The sequence below is a fragment of the Emys orbicularis genome, chromosome 5 (assembly GCF_028017835.1).
Source record: "Emys orbicularis isolate rEmyOrb1 chromosome 5, rEmyOrb1.hap1, whole genome shotgun sequence".
NCBI classification, from domain to species: domain Eukaryota; kingdom Metazoa; phylum Chordata; order Testudines; family Emydidae; genus Emys; species Emys orbicularis.
In genome coordinates this window covers 83,750,274-83,769,665 of record NC_088687.1, presented here as the reverse complement: position 1 = coordinate 83,769,665, position 19,392 = coordinate 83,750,274, and the positions used below count along the sequence as shown (strand labels likewise).

The 19,392-nt window shown below is 38.6% G+C and overlaps 1 protein-coding gene across 1 annotated transcript in view; it reads right to left on the bottom strand.

Moving 5' to 3' along the window:
- The window catches only part of SNX25 (sorting nexin 25), a 172,213-nt gene that overhangs the window by 128,132 nt on the left and 24,689 nt on the right, over window positions 1–19,392 (bottom strand). The window contains exons 2-3 of the mRNA XM_065405159.1: window positions 18,314–18,398; window positions 4,950–5,166 (exon numbers count right to left, since the gene is read on the bottom strand). Coding sequence (XP_065261231.1) covers window positions 4,950–5,166; window positions 18,314–18,398 — 302 coding nt within the window. The remainder of the gene's footprint in view (window positions 1–4,949; window positions 5,167–18,313; window positions 18,399–19,392) is intronic.

The window sequence follows — 19,392 nt, the reverse complement described above, 5'->3', positions numbered from 1 at the left end:
AGCCCTGGGAACTACCAGGGGCAACATGCAGCCTGCATCTCTTTACCTGTATCTCCCTGAGATCTCTAAACTTCTTGACAGTGTAGCAGAATTAAAATTGCTTGATCTGTTTGAAACTTCTAAGAAATGAAATAAGTTGATTTAGACTTGTATATGAAAGCATCACAGTAAAGACAAAAAATAAACTGCCTGCTTTAAAAGACAATGAAAAACATATCCACAGTCAGAAGAAAGTCAATCCCAAAATATTCATAGCACTCATTTAATCAAGACACATCATCTAGTGTCTTGAACCTCTTTAACAGCATGTGTTGTTTCAACAAAGACATACTAATCAAATGTGTTTGAATGTGTTTCACAGTGTAGTTATTAGCTTATGCATTGGTCTTGCAAGATTGAGAACTCTACAAGGGACTTTGGGTCTGTTATCAAAGATGGTATGAAGTGGATTAAAAACGCTATGCTAGTAGAGGACCAAGCACAATGAGACCCTGATCCTGATTGAAGCCTCTAGGTCTACTGTATTACAAATAATAGAAAATTAGAACTTCATGAATTCTTCTTGCAAAGGCTTCATTCACAGAAGCCCAACACTTCAGAGACTGGCACTAGCCAAGAGGTACTTTGATAATATACTTATTCAAAGACTATTTTGTACCTTTTTTTTTATCATCCTTTCCAAATATCTGCTCTCATTGCAACAACCTCTCAAATTCACGTTAATCTACTTGATATTAGTTTTCAGAGGGTCAGTATGATAAGCAGTTCTTGACATTATTAAACTGTGAGAGATAAATGGAATTATAAAAGAAAAAGGAAACATTGGGAGCTGTACTCCAGCTATCCTTAAAGTTGGATGTGTTTGGGGCTTTGTTCAATCTAGTTCTCAAGTTCTCTTTGTATCAGCTCCTGCTGACTTCATGGTAACAATGCTTTCTATTTTACACTGAATATTACTTTACACTATACACTGTAATAAATATAGCAAGCATAATGACACACATTATATGTAATATACAAACACACAGAGCCAAGACAATTGAGAACCAACCTATATATTACTACTGAAAAAAACCTAACCAATAGCTTTGTAATGAGAACTTGATGTAATTCCTGTGTTGTTTGTTTCCAGGAAGAGACAGCAATATGCACAAGACAGTTTTCCCTTTAAGTTTGCTAAGAGCTAGACACTGCCCTAAAACCCCATGCTCAGCAGCCTCAAGGGATCAATGTCACTAAGTCATGACTGGCCTTGTGAATCTAATGGCAAAAATCTGCAACACTGTTTTACCAAAAAGCAGCCCGTCGCGGCGCGCTCTATTCCTATTTGGGGGGGAAATGTTTTACTCTTAAATCAAGATTCATCACTTTTAATCTATAGTTTTATGTAAGAATAAGTCTGCTGTTTACTCACAGCCTGGAGACAATATAAGAAGCCCACAATGCAGACTCCCTCCGGTCACACTAACAGTGCCTTTACACCTGTTCAACAGGCACTGCTCTCATTAGGTCCAAGAGTGGGTGAGGGGTAACTATCTCCACACCCACAGTAATTTAGAATCTGGCCTTATTCTGCCAAACTCCTACAATCTCAGACTGTGTAATTTAATCTAAAGGCATTTTTCCTTTCTGCCTTTGAAATTAAACAAGTATTTTATATTATGAGACACAGAGAGAATGAATTCCAGGCATTAGAGTGCTTTTTGTTCTCTAACATAGCCAGAACTTAGAGTATGCTGCCATGACAGATGGTGTCTCCAACAGATCCATTAGGAAAATTTCCAGTGATTTATTCACCACCCTTTTCAGCTCACGATCCATCTAAGATAATAAAATAGTGTGGCTAGCATTCAGCTTTTCTATGCTTTACTGAAGCCAAAACCAGCCATTTGGATGAGACATTAAGGGAACAATCACACAAAAACAAGCAGAACACAAGAAGAATTGCGGTTCACCAATTCCCATCCCCTGCAGTTACAGGAAATCCATCATGAAGAACACGCTCACCTCATCCTGTAATAGGCACTTCATGCTCAGTGCTTCAGAGAAAGAGAAAAAAATCACTAAGGCCCCAGCCAATATGCCTTGGGCAAAATCTCAAATGTGGAAATCAGTTAACTACATGCACATGACCAAGAACTACCACGATCAAACTATCTAACCCCTTTCATACTCTGAGAGAACATTAACAGCCAAATAAACTGAAAAAATTTTACAGGGGAAATTAAGAGTGACAGAATCTTTTCCAGTTCCTGCTGGACCAATATCACTCTCTGGGTGAGTCATGTGAAAGGGAAGAACTTGTATTGCTCTTTCTACCCCTTTACCCGCACTGTAGCATCTCAGAAGGCTCCATATGGGACTGGAAGAATTAGCCATCCTTGTTTCTTTTATTAGCCAAGGCAGGTGGAAAGGGATGAGTTTAAAAGGTGACCTGGAGTGAAGTGGGTGGCAAAACCCTATGAACTTCACATAGAAGAGATTAATGTCTTTAGCCTCATGGAGGTGAGAACACTTCCTACCCTTACCAGCCTTGTCACACAGAGTAAGGGAGCCCCTAAGCACAGATACATGGATAACATCCTCTCTAAAAATGGAACAAGATGTATTTAAAATTCTCTAGGTCACTTACTGAACTTGACCAAAGGATGAAACTCTCTTTGCTATCATAATATGTAACAAAATTACATGGAGCCACTACAATGCACGGGAGGCATTTGTGTGAGTATCACAACAGGAAATGATTCCATGATTTCACTCACCCAAATTAACGGGCTTGTATCACAGACACAAAGACAAAACATCCAAGTTTCAGTCTAAACTTACCATACTTTTCAAAATTTAGACTCTGAGCCATACTATATCAATTAGAGATATCGATTCAAAATTCTGTAACACAGTTTGTTCCCAATTTTGGTGTTGCTTTTTTAAAATCAATGTCTCTGTGAGCTGGAAAGATTTTTGTGGTGCTCAAGCTTCAGATCGAGAAGTGAAATAATTCAGAATCCCCAAGTTATGGGACCCACTGAGTATGAGAGATTCACAGTAGTCACAACAGTCCTGGACAATTAACTTAATACAAAAAACTCAGAATGCTCCTAAAACCAAAAAGGACCTTCTAAGAACCAGTATCAGGATCTTATATTGTGGCAAGAGTAATCAACCTATCCAGTTTTAATCTTTTTGTTATCTGCATTTAGGAATTTTTAAATCTGCATGGAATACTGATCTGTAAATTAAGAAATGTGATTATCATTGCGCAGATGGATTTCTGGGGTAACCTTTTCATTTGCATGTTAATGTGTCCCAATCTTCACAGGTGTTCTCAAAGATGCATGATCAACTCAAAGCAAAAAAAGTAAATGGAAAATAAGCAAAGGATTAGTTATTACCGGCACTCTAAGTGAGTATAGTGAGAGCAAAAATGCCATGACCTAACCCAAAAACAAAGATCCAGTTGAAATGGACATAATTATAAACAGGAAATAAAGCATCCAAAGCAAAAAAAGTCAGAATTTTATAGCACCAGAAAGGAGGAAACTACAGTTTTGAATATTTCCCCAATTTCAAATTGGAGGCCTTTTGTTAATCAAGACTTGAGTATTGTGATAACTAAAAAATAGTAACGAAAAAGTCTCCAACTTCTTTTTAACTGGACTAAAAGGAAAGATAGTTGATATCTAACTTTTCTTCTAGACAGAGCTCACATTGTGCTCAAAAGTCAGAGTGACAAACTACAGTAGCACACTCAGAGAACACAGCCACGAGTGTCAGAAAGCCAAGAGACATCGACCATTATTGAGAAACAAGTAACATGCAAATATTCTGGAACTGAAATTAAAGGCCAACTGAGAGAATTTTATATATACCCCACTGCAGGTACATAAAGATCACCTGTTTATTTTCTTTTTTTTAACCCTGCAACAGTGACCACCAGTAAATCTCTCTTTGGCTTTGCTTGTTATGTACTGGGGAAAATTCAGGCTGACACCTGCCAGTAAAACACTAAGACTGTCTGCTCAGGAAGACAGGGAAAGTGGTAATATATAGACTGGTCATGGGCACAGAGAAAGAAGTCTTTTCTCTGGAGCAATATCAGAAACAGACCTGTGGACGTCATTGTGGGCAAAGAGCACAAATGGATATCACTGTGAGCAAAACAACCTGAAGGTACAAAGTCTCATCACACGAGCCAAAGAATATTTCAATCAGAGTAATTTTAAAAGCAATTTTCTGAAGTAGACAGGCACAAATGTGCCTAATTTGCAAGTTTATATTGTACACTCAGATCAAGGAATGTATATGCATATGGCCAGGTAAAAGTACAGCTAGCCATTTTCAAGTATCAGATTGAGTGCAATCATGGTATTAAGAGGAGAATACCTTATAGTCCCCAGTGCGTATAAAGAGAGCTCTCTCAAAGAAAAGACTCGTAATAGGAGAAAAACCTGGCCCAACAACTTGACTAAGAGAGACTTTTGATAGAGAGGAACCATGGGGCTTTGCTTCCTGATACCAGAGGAGAGAGAGAGGGGGAAAAAAGATTATGGAATTAACACTTGCACTTTTCTGGAAAGAATGTACATGGCTTTTTGTCATCATTTCCAAATCCTGCTAGTCTCATGGCACCCTCAGAGATTACTCACATACCTTCCTGCATGGTGACCAAAGAACAGGAGTATAAACAGAGTGATGAAGTTGACCTAGTTGAAAAAGAAACATGAATGTTTCCTTTCCCCCAAGTGCCCAAAAGCGTAGCAGGTGTCTCACAATCAACAGTAAAGACTATATATCTTACTTATATGTTGCCTGTCTTTACTGTTTCTCTCTCTCAATTGTAAGCTCTTTATTGCCTCAAGGCAGTTCATCCAAAAGGAAAGAAAGTGACAAGCAGAAAACTCTACTAAAATACTGGGAGGACAGGGGATAAACATTCATGTTTGTTTTACCTGGCATTGGCTGCTTTAAGGTCACAGAAGTGTGTGAGTAAAGTTTTCACTACATCGCTGCAGACAACTTTCACTACATCAATGTGACTCAGCCTCTGTCGCAGCTGCTTGGCGATTTCCCAGAAATCTTCAGATAGCAGGTGGTATAGCTGTCCTTCATCTTTGCTGAGGTGCCCATACCAGGACAGAATGTAATCTCTGTAGCTGTAGTCAAACACTAAAAGGAGAAACAAAACAATAAATAGCAACATCTAATACAGGGAAAACACACAGGGATAGTACAAAAACAATTAGTTCAGGAATAGGTTGCATATCTTCTCCTTTGGGTTTTAAATTCTCTCTCTCTTCAAAGAAAGAAAGGGTAGCAATGTTATATTAAAGAAATCTGATCCTAAGAGAGATTACCAGAGGTCACCATGCAAAACCCTTAAGTGGATTTGGTCAGTCAGTCAGGTTACTGGTCAAACAGAAATCTCAAACAGATACCTGTATCACAAAACATGGATTTTATTATATGAACTACTAAATTATTTGCATCTCCCAAGTCTGCTGAGGACTGACACAATTTGTTCTTTATACATGCATCTAAACAACCTCGATTTCAAAGACACATTTAAAAAACATGTAGAGGCAGCGTTTTTCCCCCCCCTAGGTGAAGGACAGTGTTGAACCATATTATAAGATCATAGTAGTTAGAGAAAGGAAATCACTATTAGAATATTTTAAGGAGATACCATAAACTTGAAAAATTAAACATTTACCTAAGTCTGAACCAGGGATCAGCAACCTTTGGCACGCGGCCTGCCAGGGTAAGGACCCTGGCGGGCCGGTTTGTTTACCTACCGCGTCCGCAGTTTCGCCGCAGTTCGCCGTCCCAGGACAATGGGGGCTGCGGGAAGCGGCGCAGGCCAAGGGATGTGCTGGCCGCCGCTTCCCGCAGCCCCCATTGGCCTGGGATGGCGGACCGCGGCCAGTGGGAGCTGCAATTAGCCGAACCTGCGGACGCGGCAGGTAAACAAACCAGCCTGGCCCGCCAGGGTGCTTACCCTGGCGAGCCGCGGGCCAAAGGTTGCCAATCCCTGGTCTGAACTATAGTTATAAGCAACAGCTAAGATTACTATAAATGAAAGTAATTAGGAAAAACTTTTTGTCAGTATTTTGACAGTCTTTGTGTATAGCTAGTTTCACTATTTTGCTGATGGTCATTTAGGCTTGAAGTGTTATACACTAGTCATCACTGCTCTGGAGGAAGCTCAAAGAAGCCTGCATATCAGCTGTGACCACAGATGTAAGCAAGATACAAAATGAAAGTCTGTAACAGTCACAGTGATAACTAAATAACAAGGGGGGAAAGGGAGAGAAGAGTGTGTGAAATTGAATTTTATGGAAATTTTGTTCCATAAGAAATTTCAAAATTTTGACTTTTTGTTCTGATTTGGGATGAAAGGAAATTTAGAAGTGTCAGAATTTCCCATTGCACAGAACATAAGATTTCTACCCAGCTCTATTTAAGAGGCTTTTCTGAGTATCTGAGCATACTGTATATATAAATGAATTTAGCCACACACCTTCTGAGGTAGGTATTATTATTATTCCCATTTTACAGGTGGGATTTGAGGCACAGAGATTAAAGGTCTTTGCCCTGGTCAGACAGGAAGTCTGAGGAACAATCTGAGTCACACAGTCCTATGTTTTAATCACAAGACAATCCATCCTCTCTATTTTATATGGAATAAAAGACTTTCATGGAAAGATATTAAACGTATACCTAGTATTCTCGACTAGTATCTGGCCCATCAAATACAACAAAGAAAAAAAGAGAAAAAGAAAGTATATTACAGTGAAACCTGCCTTAAACAACCGCTCAAGAGCCTGACAACAATGGTTACTCAAAGATGGAGGCCTTCTGATAAAGGTGGTAAAGAACTGTCCTCAGTACATGTGAGGATAATTTGGGGTAATATAAGGGATTCTGACTGATTAGGGTAATTTCAGATACATTGTTCTACCATGACAATGTGTGCTTGTGTAAGTAACTATACTCTTGTCGCTGTTACTTCTTTCGTTCCTCAACCATCCTCCTCTTACTGTTTTGTTATTCCTCTTTGTAGTGTCATTTCTGAAATTAGATTGTAAGCTTTTCAGGACAGGACTCTTTTCTTCTAGTAAGTAAGACACCCAACACTTTTAGGGTGCTGTAAAATAACAGTAGTGCACTGTGTTATGGTATTTGTGGTCATTGTTTGTAACAGGCAATGTCTCACTTCTTGTTCTGAATCATGTGTGAGAATTCTCTTGTAGATGCATTTCTCTGTCCCAGAATTAACACAATGGGTCAAAGTATTGTATTCTTCAGGAACCTTCTGCCTTTGAGGCAGAGGGTACGTCTACACTTACCTCCGGGTCCGACGGCAGGCAATCGATGTTCTGGGATCGATTTATCGCGTCTTGTCTAGACGCGATAAATCGAACCCGGATCGATCCCGGAAGTGCTCGCCGTCGACGCCGGTACTCCAGCTCGGTGAGAGGAGTACGCGGCATTGACGGGGGAGCCTGCCTGCAGCGTCTGGACCCGCGGTAAGTTCGGACTAAGGTACTTCGAATTCAGCTACGTTATTAACGTAGCTGAATTTGCGTACCTTAGTCCGAAGTGGGGGGGTAGTGTGGACCAGGCCAGAGTCATAGTAGTGAAGAGCGATGGCTAAGTTTCCCTACGTACATAACTATAAAATACGAGAAACACTACCCCCTTCTAATACCCTAAAGTATACTCGCTTTCAAAAAGAAGGGGCATTAGTCCTTAATTCACCATTACCCTCATGGCAAAACCTTTCTAAAATGAACTTGGGATCCTAGTTTTCTCCACAATCAAAAGAATCCACAACATTCACTTTCTCCTTGTATTTACAGCAATTCGGCACAACATTCAAATATACAACAATGCTGATCTCTACAGTATTTTGAGAGCAGAATTTTTATAAACATTACTATCTAAATGACTCACAAGAACATAGAAATAAATAAGTCAACAGTACATTTAACACACTAGATATTTGTCACTATCTCTCCCCCCCAAAACAAGCTGTTTAAAACCATCTTCAAGTCACATTAAAAAACATTCAGTTTTTCCTTTTCTCTGTTAGATCTCTATCAAACAGATGCACAAGGAGGATAGTGGAAAATTCTGAATATGTAAAATTGTACCCTCCCAGAGGATTTATTTTTACATTTAAAAGGGTGCATTCTAATATTGTTTTTATTGTATGTTAGAATTTATTGTATGTTCCTCTATAGCAGGGGTTCTCAACCTTTTACTTTCTGAGCCCCCCTATCCTCTCCCCACATGCCCCCACGGCCCACCTGTGCCACAACAATGTTTTTCTGCATACAAAAGCCAGGGCTAGCGTTGGGGGTAGCAAGCAGGGCAATTGACAGGGCCCCATGCCACAGGGGGCCCTGTGAAGCTAAGTTGCTCAGGCTTCGGCTTCAGCCCTGGGTGGTGGGGCTTGGAACCCCAGGCTTCAGCCCCATGCAGTGGGGCTTCAGCTTTTTGCCCTGGGCCACAGCAAGTCTAATGCCAGCCCTGCTTGGCAGACCCCTGAAACTTGCTCGGGGCCCCCCCAGTGGACCCCAGGCCCCTGGTTGAGAACCACTGCTCTATAGCCTAAAGCAATGCCTTATAAATTTTAGTGTTTCTAAAGCACATTGGATCTTCATCTAGCTTGATTCAAAGCCCACTGAATTCAACGAAAAAGACTCACAATGACTTCAACAGGCTTTGGATCCAGTCCATAGTTATCTGCAACATCGAGAGTGATGTTAGTTTTTGGTTATCTCTTGTAAAAAAAATTGTGCCTCAAAAATTATCAAAGGTTCTGTGCTTGCTCACATTTTACATTGATCAAACTCTGCCAAGTTATTGTTTCTCTTTAGCACTATAAATATTACTATTGTGTACATAATTAAGATTATCCAGGACTCTTTTTCTAGCCAAGAGCTGTTAGTTGTGGGTTTAAGAAAACCCCAAATAGCTGAAAACCATGTTTATCCAAGTTGAATCTTGATTTAATGTTGTGTCTAAATTACCTGCCTTTTAAGTATAGTAACAAATAAAAAAGGTTTTCAAAACCTATGTCCATAGAAAACTATTACTTAAAAAAAAAAAAAAAAAAAAAAAAAGTCAATGCATTGTTTTTGGTTTGGATGTTACGCTTCCCCGCATTGTCTTCCACCCACATTTTGGACTGTTGTGTTAGTGGTTGAGAATCAGCCAGTGAGAGACTAGAGAAAAAAGGTCTATAATTAGTAGGGAAACTAGTCTTTTCATTGATAAGATGAATGAAGTGCAAACAAAACAATCAGTATCAATGGTAAAGGCTGAAAAATCATTTCAACGTTAATGATCCAAGGTATTATTAACTAACAAAGTCTTATAGAGATAGGTGTAGTTACAAAAATGGTCAGCATTTTGGGGTTGAAGAGCATTTTTCCTGTTAACAAGGACAATAATTTTCCTTGTTATTATGTATATAGTTTATTTCTTGTTCTCATTTTGAACACCTACCACACAGTATTTTATTTTAATATCTAACAAGCTTGTTTTGTAATTTTTCCTCACCTTGTTTCTGTTACTTCTAACAATAATCTGTAATTAAGGATGGAAGAAAGCAATCTAAAGAGTTTGTCTTCATGCTATTATATTAGAGACACAAGATGGGTGAAGTAAAAATTTTTACTGGACCAGCTTGCAGTAGTCCTGATCTGAAGAAGAGCTTGTATAAGCTCAAACGCCTGCCTCTCTCACCAAGAGAAGTTGGTCCAATAAAAGATGATATCTCACCCACCTTGTCTCTCTAATTAGCTGGGACCAATATGGCTACAGCGCTGCACACATGCTACTACTTGTCAGAGGAGATCAGGAGACAACTTGGCCCTGAGTACTGATTATAAATAATACAAGATTTAGTTTCTGACAGCATATGACTACACTGAAGCTGGGAGGTGTGATTCCCAGTGCAGGTAGACAGACTTGTGCTAGCTCCACCTGAGGTAGTGCACTAAAAAGAGCAATGTGGATGTTGCAACACCAGCTCTTTTTAGTGCACTAGCTCAAGCTGAGCTAGCACAAGTCTGTCTACCCACAATGGGAATCACACCTTTCAGGGGCAGTGTAGACATTAGATACCTAATTCTTTTATTATGCTTGGCTTTGTGGTGAGATGACATTGGCCAAACCAAATGTAACTATTAGTTATTAGCATGTTAGTATGGCAAAAGATACATCTCAGTACTGTAAGACTTTTTTTTTTTAGAAGATATTAAAATTAGACTGATGCCTGAACTGATACTGAAAATAATAATACAATGAACTACAACCAAGCAGTAGCATCACTGGTGTATTAGTTGGGAGGACAGAAAAAATTGTGAGATGAAATTTAAGCTAGTTGCCAAAGTAAGGGAAACGTAAGTGGACACTATACAAAAAGCCATCATAGAAGAAGGAATGAAGTTAGGGTGACAGTTAGCAAATGTGAAAAATCGGGATACTTTTTTTTGGGGGGAGGGGGTGTAATAGTTGTGTATGTAAGAAAAAGCCTCTAACATTGGGACGTCTGGTCACCCTAAATGAAGAAGCTATAATAAAATGGTGGGTGGATTACAAAAATATAATGCTGCACAGGATATGTGGTCATGAGAGACAGAGGAGATGCTCAGGAAATAGTGGCAATAGTGTAATCAGAACAAAGAAAATGGGAAAAGCACATGTAGAGTGATTTTAAACCATCAGCCAAAACATGGTCAGAAAGTTAAAAGAAATAAAGTCAATTAATCCTTCATGGATGCAGGCTATTTAGCAACTACCGGTAATAATATACCTTGGATGAACTTTATATAATATAAATCATGTAGAATAAATTACTCAAAATTAAAAGGAAGAGGCTGGATTTACACTGAAGTTACACTGATACAATTCTAAAACGTTAAGATCAACCTGTAGTGAAGGAGTGTATCAGAGGTCATGATTCTAGCTCAGTGAAACATGGAGCTGAAGAAGTGAGGTTTTTTACCCACGAAAGCTTATGCCCAAATAAATCTGTTAGTCTTTAAGGTGCCACTGGACTCCTGGTTGTTTTTGTGGATACAGACTAACACGGCTACCTCCTGATACATGGAAGTTAAGTGTATCTATCACCCTACTATAAGTCTATGTATATTACATCATGCACCTGCACACATCATCATGTTATTACTTTCAGATTGTAAATTCTTTGGGACAAGGATAGTCTGTCTTGGGGTATTGTACAGCATCGGCACATTATCAATATTACACAGAAGCAAATAGAAATTTAAAGAGTGGGCTTTCTATCTTGAGTCCATTATATCCAAAATATTGTTTTTGTGGAACAAGACATAATAGCCTTAAACATTTGTCTTAAATTCGTTGTTGTTGTTTTTAACATTTTTAATCTTTTTCAAATATTGTTTTGAATGAACAATATATACATTTGGTATTTAACAAAAGTGTTTCTAGAACTGTACCTACTGCTGTATTTCAGTGCCATTACTCTGAATATAATCAAGGATCTTATTTAAGTATTGTGGACTAAGAATAATCCATCAGGAAAGAAACCACCAGTTTCTACTGCTTAGTGAAAAACAAGGATTATTTATGTCCTTTTTAAAAGGCAGGAATATTTATTTTAATAACTACATGTGGTAGCAGGAGACGTGATGACTTCATATTTGGAATCTGGAGTTAATACATTCTCTGAAACATTCAGTGATAACTGGTTCCCAAAGTTGTTTTTTGAGGTAGAGGTTACGCAGGAGTTTAAATATAGCAATCTTAATTGTATTACTGTTAGTAGTCTTGTTTAAAATAATTTGTTGATGAACACACCTTATACATGTAAAAAATACATGCAGAGTTAGTGGGATTAATTCTGAAATCCAAATTTCATAATTATGTCATAGGGCAAGGATTATGTCCCTTCCATGTTCAGGTGACAGATCAGTCCCTCTTCACCACAAAAAAAAAAAAAAAAAAAAAAGCACATTTTTTGTTTGAGTCATCCTGCTCACATGTATTCTGGGTTTTATAGATAAACTCAGACACTTTCCAGAGATAGGATATGCTTACATTTAAAGGTATCTATGTTGGAATGAACGTTGCAGGGAGAAGTGCAAGTGAGAAGATAAGAGGGGTGGCTTAGTCAGTAATTTACCTAGGTCTGAGGAAAGTATGACAAAAATATGATAAATTTGCATTCCAAAATTCAGAACACTTTTTCAATTAACAGCTATTTCATAAGCAGTGTTGTTACAGTATTAGGTCCAGAATCAGGAAAGCAAAACATTTAAGCACATGGTTACCTTTAATTCAGCTGTGCTGAACAGGGATGGTCTTAAGGAGGTACTTAAGTGCTTTGTTGAATCAAGGCCTTAGATTTCAGGGAACAAACCAAATTATTTCGGCATGCTTGTACTGACAGACCATTAAACAGTCTCATGGTAGCAATGCTGCCTGAAAATAAATAAATTGTGTAACATCCTTTGAATACACCTTAGCAGAAATAGGAATACGCTATTGTATGTAAAATATACCCATTTTAGATTTTTAGGCACCTATTATGCAAACATTTATACACATGCTTAACTTTAAGCTCAAGTAGTGCTAAGTGAATTTGATAAGACTATTAACACATATAAATTTAAGTATGTGCATAAGTGTTTGCAGGATCAGGCCTTACTTTGTAAAATACTGTATATGAAAGAGAACTAATAAAGAAGCACAAAATAGATAGACAAGATTTCATGTCAGTAAAGCTATTTCCCTTGACAAATTGGATGCAGTCTCCATGGCATTTTAGATTACCAAAAAATTGTTTGAACTTGTATGTTAGCATGGTTCAATGTTCTAAGTACATTCTTTTCTACATATTATAGAAATATATATTTAAAAGAAAAAAAGATTCCCTTCTCCAGTTCCAGACTGGTATACCACTTTGAATGACACATCAAAAGCATTTTGTTTCTGACACTGACAATATACAAAGTTGCAAAAATACATTTTCGCACTACCCTTACATGCTTACTTAGACTATGTGCAAAAAGATTTAGTTATCCTCCTTTATTTTGCACAGGTTAACCAACTAGTTTAAAAATATTTTAATTCAATTAATGTAATTTCAAGGTCCCAGCTTGTATATTATCACTATTTATTTTACATTTTATATACTAAAATATTAGTAAGTGTGTTTTGTGATCCACAATCCAATTCATATAGATTACAGCAGCTGGGAGGAAGTCTGAAACCATGACTGCAGGTTTCATTTTGATGGGATGAATTGCACTAAATAGGAAGACCAACGTTTACAGGAGTCAGTGTAGGACTAGTTGCTCTGAGGGAGTGAATAGAGAACTTTTAAGTTTTGCTTATAAGCCTAGCAGAAATCAATTAAAGCCTCAATTTTTAAAAATGACTAGCAATTTGGAGTGCTTCCATTTTTGGGTGCCCAATGAGAGATACCTTTAAAAAAAAGAAAAAAAAAGAGGAATTCAGACTTAGTCATTTGGAAACTTGCCAGATAAGCCTTTCCAGTGCATAGAGGTTTATGTGGGTAAAATTTTATGGCTTAAGTCTATATATGTTCATTATACCATAAGATATTTCTTAGAAATAAAATGGGAAATCCTCAGACAAGTCTTGGTCAACTTTAAATTTAAAAAGTTGATACTGTAGGTAACATAACAGTCAAAAATAGATAAAGACATTCCAAAAACAGCCTTAACTCTGACCTTTTACACTCATTTCATAGAACAGTAGCTGAATAATTTGTCTAATAGCGATGATATTTTAACTAAGAAAAGCTACACTAATAGGTTGTCAGTATTATTTTAAAAATGAAACAAAGTTGGGAATAATAAAAATGAATGGGATAATTATTATGGGGGCAATGATAGGGCCTCCATAGTTAATGCTGCAACAAGATTTTGCTTTGACATATAGCATATTGAAACAAAATTAATTTGAAATAGAAGGGTTACCTTGACCTCTAACAAAGAAAGGATGACTTATTAAAGGGTACCTTATTGTGTGCTGCTTTGTAATAGACAAAAAGAGCCTTTTGTTTGTGATTTCACCTTAGGGGAAAAAATTATAATTTAGTACATTACAAGGCGCTATTAACATCGAGCGTGGGGAGGAAAGGTAAGAAGGGAAGCAAAGATGAACTATTTGGGGGCAAGTGGAAAATTTGACCTGAGTGATGGAATTATCAGATCTACTGTCACTTTATTAGTTTGTTCCTTACAATTTTATAGATTCTGTATATCCAGTCTCAAGAAAACTTGAGATACTGGAGAGATTTATTTATTGCTCTTCGCTTTTCAATTACAATACTTCATGATGTGTTTAAAGAAGAAATCAGTCTCTGGCCCAGTTTTACAGAGAAACATGCTAAGATGATATGAAATGAACTCTCCATCTCAAAACTAGAGAGTCCATCTAGCTCACATCAGCGCCACACCCACAAGCCCAAGTGCACCTGCTTTCTGTTCAACATTATCACACAGCTATACAAAGGACTGGACTAAGGATTTCTGAGATTATCAACAGGTTTCTTAGGGGTATACCCAGCCATAACTCACTAATTTTACAAAGAAACGATATGGGAGATGATAGGCAAAGCATCTTTAAGTCCCCCTTCAATCTCCAGCTGCAGAAGTAGAGATCAGCTACTTGTTAGTTTTAAGTTTAATGATCAGTTTACAATTGCAAGACTGCCTTTCTCTAATTAAAGTGCCTCATCCTCACCTTTTAGGCCATACATAAATATAAGGGAACAGGGTCGGCCACTTTCTGATGCCCCCTCAAGGCCAGAAATTACTTTGCAGTACCCTGTCTCTATTTTCCCCCACTTCAGGGCCCCCCTTCAGAACTGCACACCACCAGTCCAATGGTAACTTAAAACATTCTCCTCCTGTGGTCCCATTTATTTAGTCCTTACAAAAGTCTTCAGCGTCTGTCTTCCTGAGGTAGGGGGTCCCCAGACCTCCTTCCCAGACCTGGGTCCCAATTCCATCACCACTCCCAAGGTTCACCTGGCTGGAGTTCAGCCTTCAGGCTCTGACTTCCAAACTGCCCAGGTGTTTCCTCCTAGCTGCAGCAACTCCTCTGGTTTCAGGGTCTTCCCTGCAGGAGCCTTTCCTTGCTCTCTCTCTCTAGTCTCTGGCACAACTTCCTAAATTCCCGCTCCGTCTGCAGCTTCCTGGTGCTCTTATAATGGAAATCACCTGATTGCTCTCTTTATCAATCAGGATAGGCTGGCCCCAGGCCAGGCCTCCTTCCCTTAGGATAAGCCACCCTGTTACAGTAACTCTGTCTACACCTCTGGTCTCATTGCCTCTCACTTCCCTTCCCCCACACTTCTTAATCCCTAGTCTTTACTGTTTTCATCTCCTTCTCCCATTGTTGTCTTTGCACCTACAGCCTGCAACCAACTCCCATTTTTACTCTGCTAAGCACCCTCCCTCTTCCCTCCCCTCCTTGAAACTTATTTCTCCAAGGCATTTATCCTATCTTGCTCTCCTCATAATCATCTCTACATCCCTCCCTTACATGAATTACTGCCCTGATTCATCTATCTGAGCTTGTGAGCTCTTTGGGATAAAGAGCACATCTTACTCTGGGTTTGCAAAAACACAACACATTTATGATGTTATACAAATAAGTGATTATTAAAAAGAAATATAATTAAACTAATCTTCCTCAGCACTCCACAGCCCAAGAGCCTATCACTCTAATTGTCTTATGAACCATTTCCAATACACAATTTTCCCCTATCAATTTTCAACAATTTTTTAATGATTCAATATTAGCAATAACATTTGTATAGAAACATCTAAATCCTAATATATAGGTAGCTGTTAATCAGTACTATTTTTGAGCTAGTGTACAATCCTCCAGGCATTACAATGTGAAGTTAAAAAGCATCCATCTGATCAAATCCCAAAGGTTCCACATCAGAATTATGTCATCAAAAAGAGAGAGAGAGAGAAGAATAGAACAAACACTGACACTGTTTAATTTCTGGGGGAAGATGGAGAGAAAGCATGGGCATAATAGCTCTTGGTAGCTCATAATCATTTCCTGAAGACAGAACCTATCACAGCTGCTTACAAATATGCTTAAAATTTGAAGTTTGTGTATAGATACAGATACAGGTAGCAAACAAATGTTAGCACTAGCAGAGATCATTTGAGGTTTATTACAGCTAGTTTAACACCACTGAAGAAGAGCTCTGTGTAAGCTCTAAAGCTTGTCTCTCTCACCAACAGAAGTTGGTCCAATAAAAGATATTATCTCCCCCACCTTGTCTCTCTAACACTCAAATCTGTAATTCAGCTAAGTATCCTGGTTGCTCAGGATGTTGCAGAATTGAGCCCAATACTGCTTCCAACTGTTTCCCCAGTAAATGTAATGAAGCCAGCTCAGACCCTTTGTGTGTACAACCATATCACTAGCTCTTTGCGCCTTTCTTGAGATGTTATGAACACCTAAAGCTCCTGTTTCAATCACTGGAAGTAGCCGATGCCTGGTGCCTCTCAGAGCCTGGTCCTTTGTGTTCCAATTGCTCATGAACAACTGTATGTGCTGTCTGCATACGCTATTAACAGGCAGCATACAAATGAGCATTAATAGTCCTTAATTTTTCATTCATAGATTACAAGGTCAAAAGGGACCACTCTGACCTTCTAGTCTGAGCTCCTGTGTAACCATGAATTAATTCCTGTTTGAATTAGAGCATCTCTCTCAGAAAAACATCTATTCTTGATTTAAAAATTTACAGTAATGGAGAATCCACCACAGTCCTTGGTAAATTGTTACAATGGTTAATTAACCTCGCAGTTAAAATTTTGCACCTTATTTCCAACCTAAATTTATCTAGCTTAAACTTCCAGACATTGGATCTTGTTATATCTTTGCTAGCTTAATGGAGAACAGAAATTTGATAATAGAGGGCTCTTCAAAGTACCTATAGACTGTGATTGAGTCACCCCTTAACCTTCTCTTTGATAAACTAAATAGATTCAGCTCTTTCAGTCTCTCATATAATGCAGGTTTTCCATTCCTTTAGGTTTTTCTCTGAACCTTTTCAAATTTACCTACATCCTTCTTTAATTGTTGACACCAAAACAGGACACAGTATTCCAGCAGCTGTCAACCACTGCCAAATACTGAGGTAACATAACCTCTTTACTCCTACTCAATATTCCCCTGTTTATGCATCCAAGGATCACATTAGCTCTTTTGGCCACAAGATCGCACTAGGAGTTTATGTTCAGCTGATTGTCCACCATGACCCTCCAAATCTTTTTCAGAGTCACTGCTTCCCAGGATAGAATCCTGCGTCTTGTAACTATGGCCTGCATGCTTTGTTCCCAGATGCGTAATCTTACATTTGCTTGTATTGAAATGCATATTGTTTGCTTGAGCTCAGCTTACCAAGCAATCCAATTCGCTCTGTATCAGTGACCAGTTCTCATCACTATTTATCACTCCCACAATGTGTGTGTCATCTTCAAACTTTATCAGCAATTATTGTATGTTTTTTCCAGTTCATTGTTAAAAATGTTAAACAATGTAAGGCTAAGAACCGATCCCTTATAACCCTACTAGAAACACACCCTGCTTGATGACAATTCCGTTTACAACTACATTTTGAAACCTATCAATTATTACTCTAATTTTCAACAAGTTTGCTGATGATGCAGAATAAAATCCAGCTAACTCCCATCAACCTATGCACTCTAATGAACCAATACATGTAGCATCTAGCTCCTGGGCTCCTCCATTGCTGAACAGCACCAACAATAGTAGAAACTGGTTTTGGTCAGTAGAGCAGATGTATCTCAATTGCACACAAGGAAGCAAATATAAAGATCAAGAAAGCAACATGTATTGTTGACTATAACAACCTCAAACAACATCATATTAGATCATTTCTATCTACTAATCCTATTGAAATTAACTACATTTTTTTCCTTTGTCTTTTACAATGGTTAAAATGAAGAGATGCCAGTTATAGTGGGACATGTACATTATGCGACTTACTACTGTCTATAGAATTATTACATCTTGTGAAGATTCCCTTCCTTTCACCATTATTTTAATCCAGGACAAAATGTGTTGTATTGGAATAATTTTGCATCATATTCTGATATCTTTACACACTGTTGAGTAGCATCTCACTTTGCAAGAAGTCCCCTAAACGTAAATGGGATTACTTTTGCAAGTAACTGTTCTCCAATCTGAGCAGAGGTTCACAATCTATCAACTCATGCTCCCAGGTAAGACTCACCTTCTTTCAGAGCTTTATCCATGTTATGAGAAATGACCACCCTCCTAGACTGGAGCGATTCATGTGCATTTCCAGACAAATGACTCTGAAATAAAAGAACACCTATTACCAAAGATAGAGGAATAAACTGCATAAGAAAGAAGAGAAAAAACAAAGCCCAAAATAATAGTAAAATCACCTGCTTTTTACAAGACACTCCTGCTAACCAAATTATTAAAACAAAATCAATGGCATTTTCCTAAAAGGTTGACATGGGCACTTGAAGTGAGAATCTTATGACATATTGGGGTTTAAATTCTCTGATTTGCAATAATTCCATTATATTTGGTAAAGGGAATTGTCTCCTATTTACAATCTCATCAGTCAACAGTCGGACACTTGCCAGGTCCAGCACTCTAAGCAACTAAAAAAATGTTCTAGTAAACACTAACATTTTTATAGATTTACAAAATCTCAGGGAAGCAAAATTCCTGGACCAAAAGTTCGCTGGATACAAAGACAAATGTTGCACCTTGGTACACCTCAGCAAGAGGCCAGCAGCAAACATTAAATCATGAAAGCATTCTGTCAAAACAGGTTTTGCTCAGCCCTGTGAAGCATTTTAAAATGTGAGCCCTTTAAATTTTCCAAAGCACTTTTCAATTAAGTAAAGTGCTAGCCATGAGCATCCATGACTACTTATTTTTAAGCTGCTTACCTAAATAGGCATTTTTTAATTTTAAGATATTCGCCACTACAGCAGGGATCGGTAACCTTTGTCACGCAGCCCGCCAGGGTAAGCCCCCGGCGGGCCGAGTGATTTGTTTACATGCCGCGTCCGCAGGTTCGGCCGATCGCGGCTCCCACTGGCCATGGTTCGCTGTCCCAGGCCAATGGGGGCTGCGGGAAGCAGTGGACAGCACATCCCTCGGCCCGCACTGCTTCCCGCAGCCCCCATTGGCCTGGAACGGCGAACCACAGCCAGCGGGAACTGTGATTGGCCGAAGCTGCGGACACTGCAGGTAAACAAACCATGTGCCAAAGGTTGCCAATCCCTGCTCTACGGCATCAAACCGGGGATGGAAGGGGACGTCCTCACC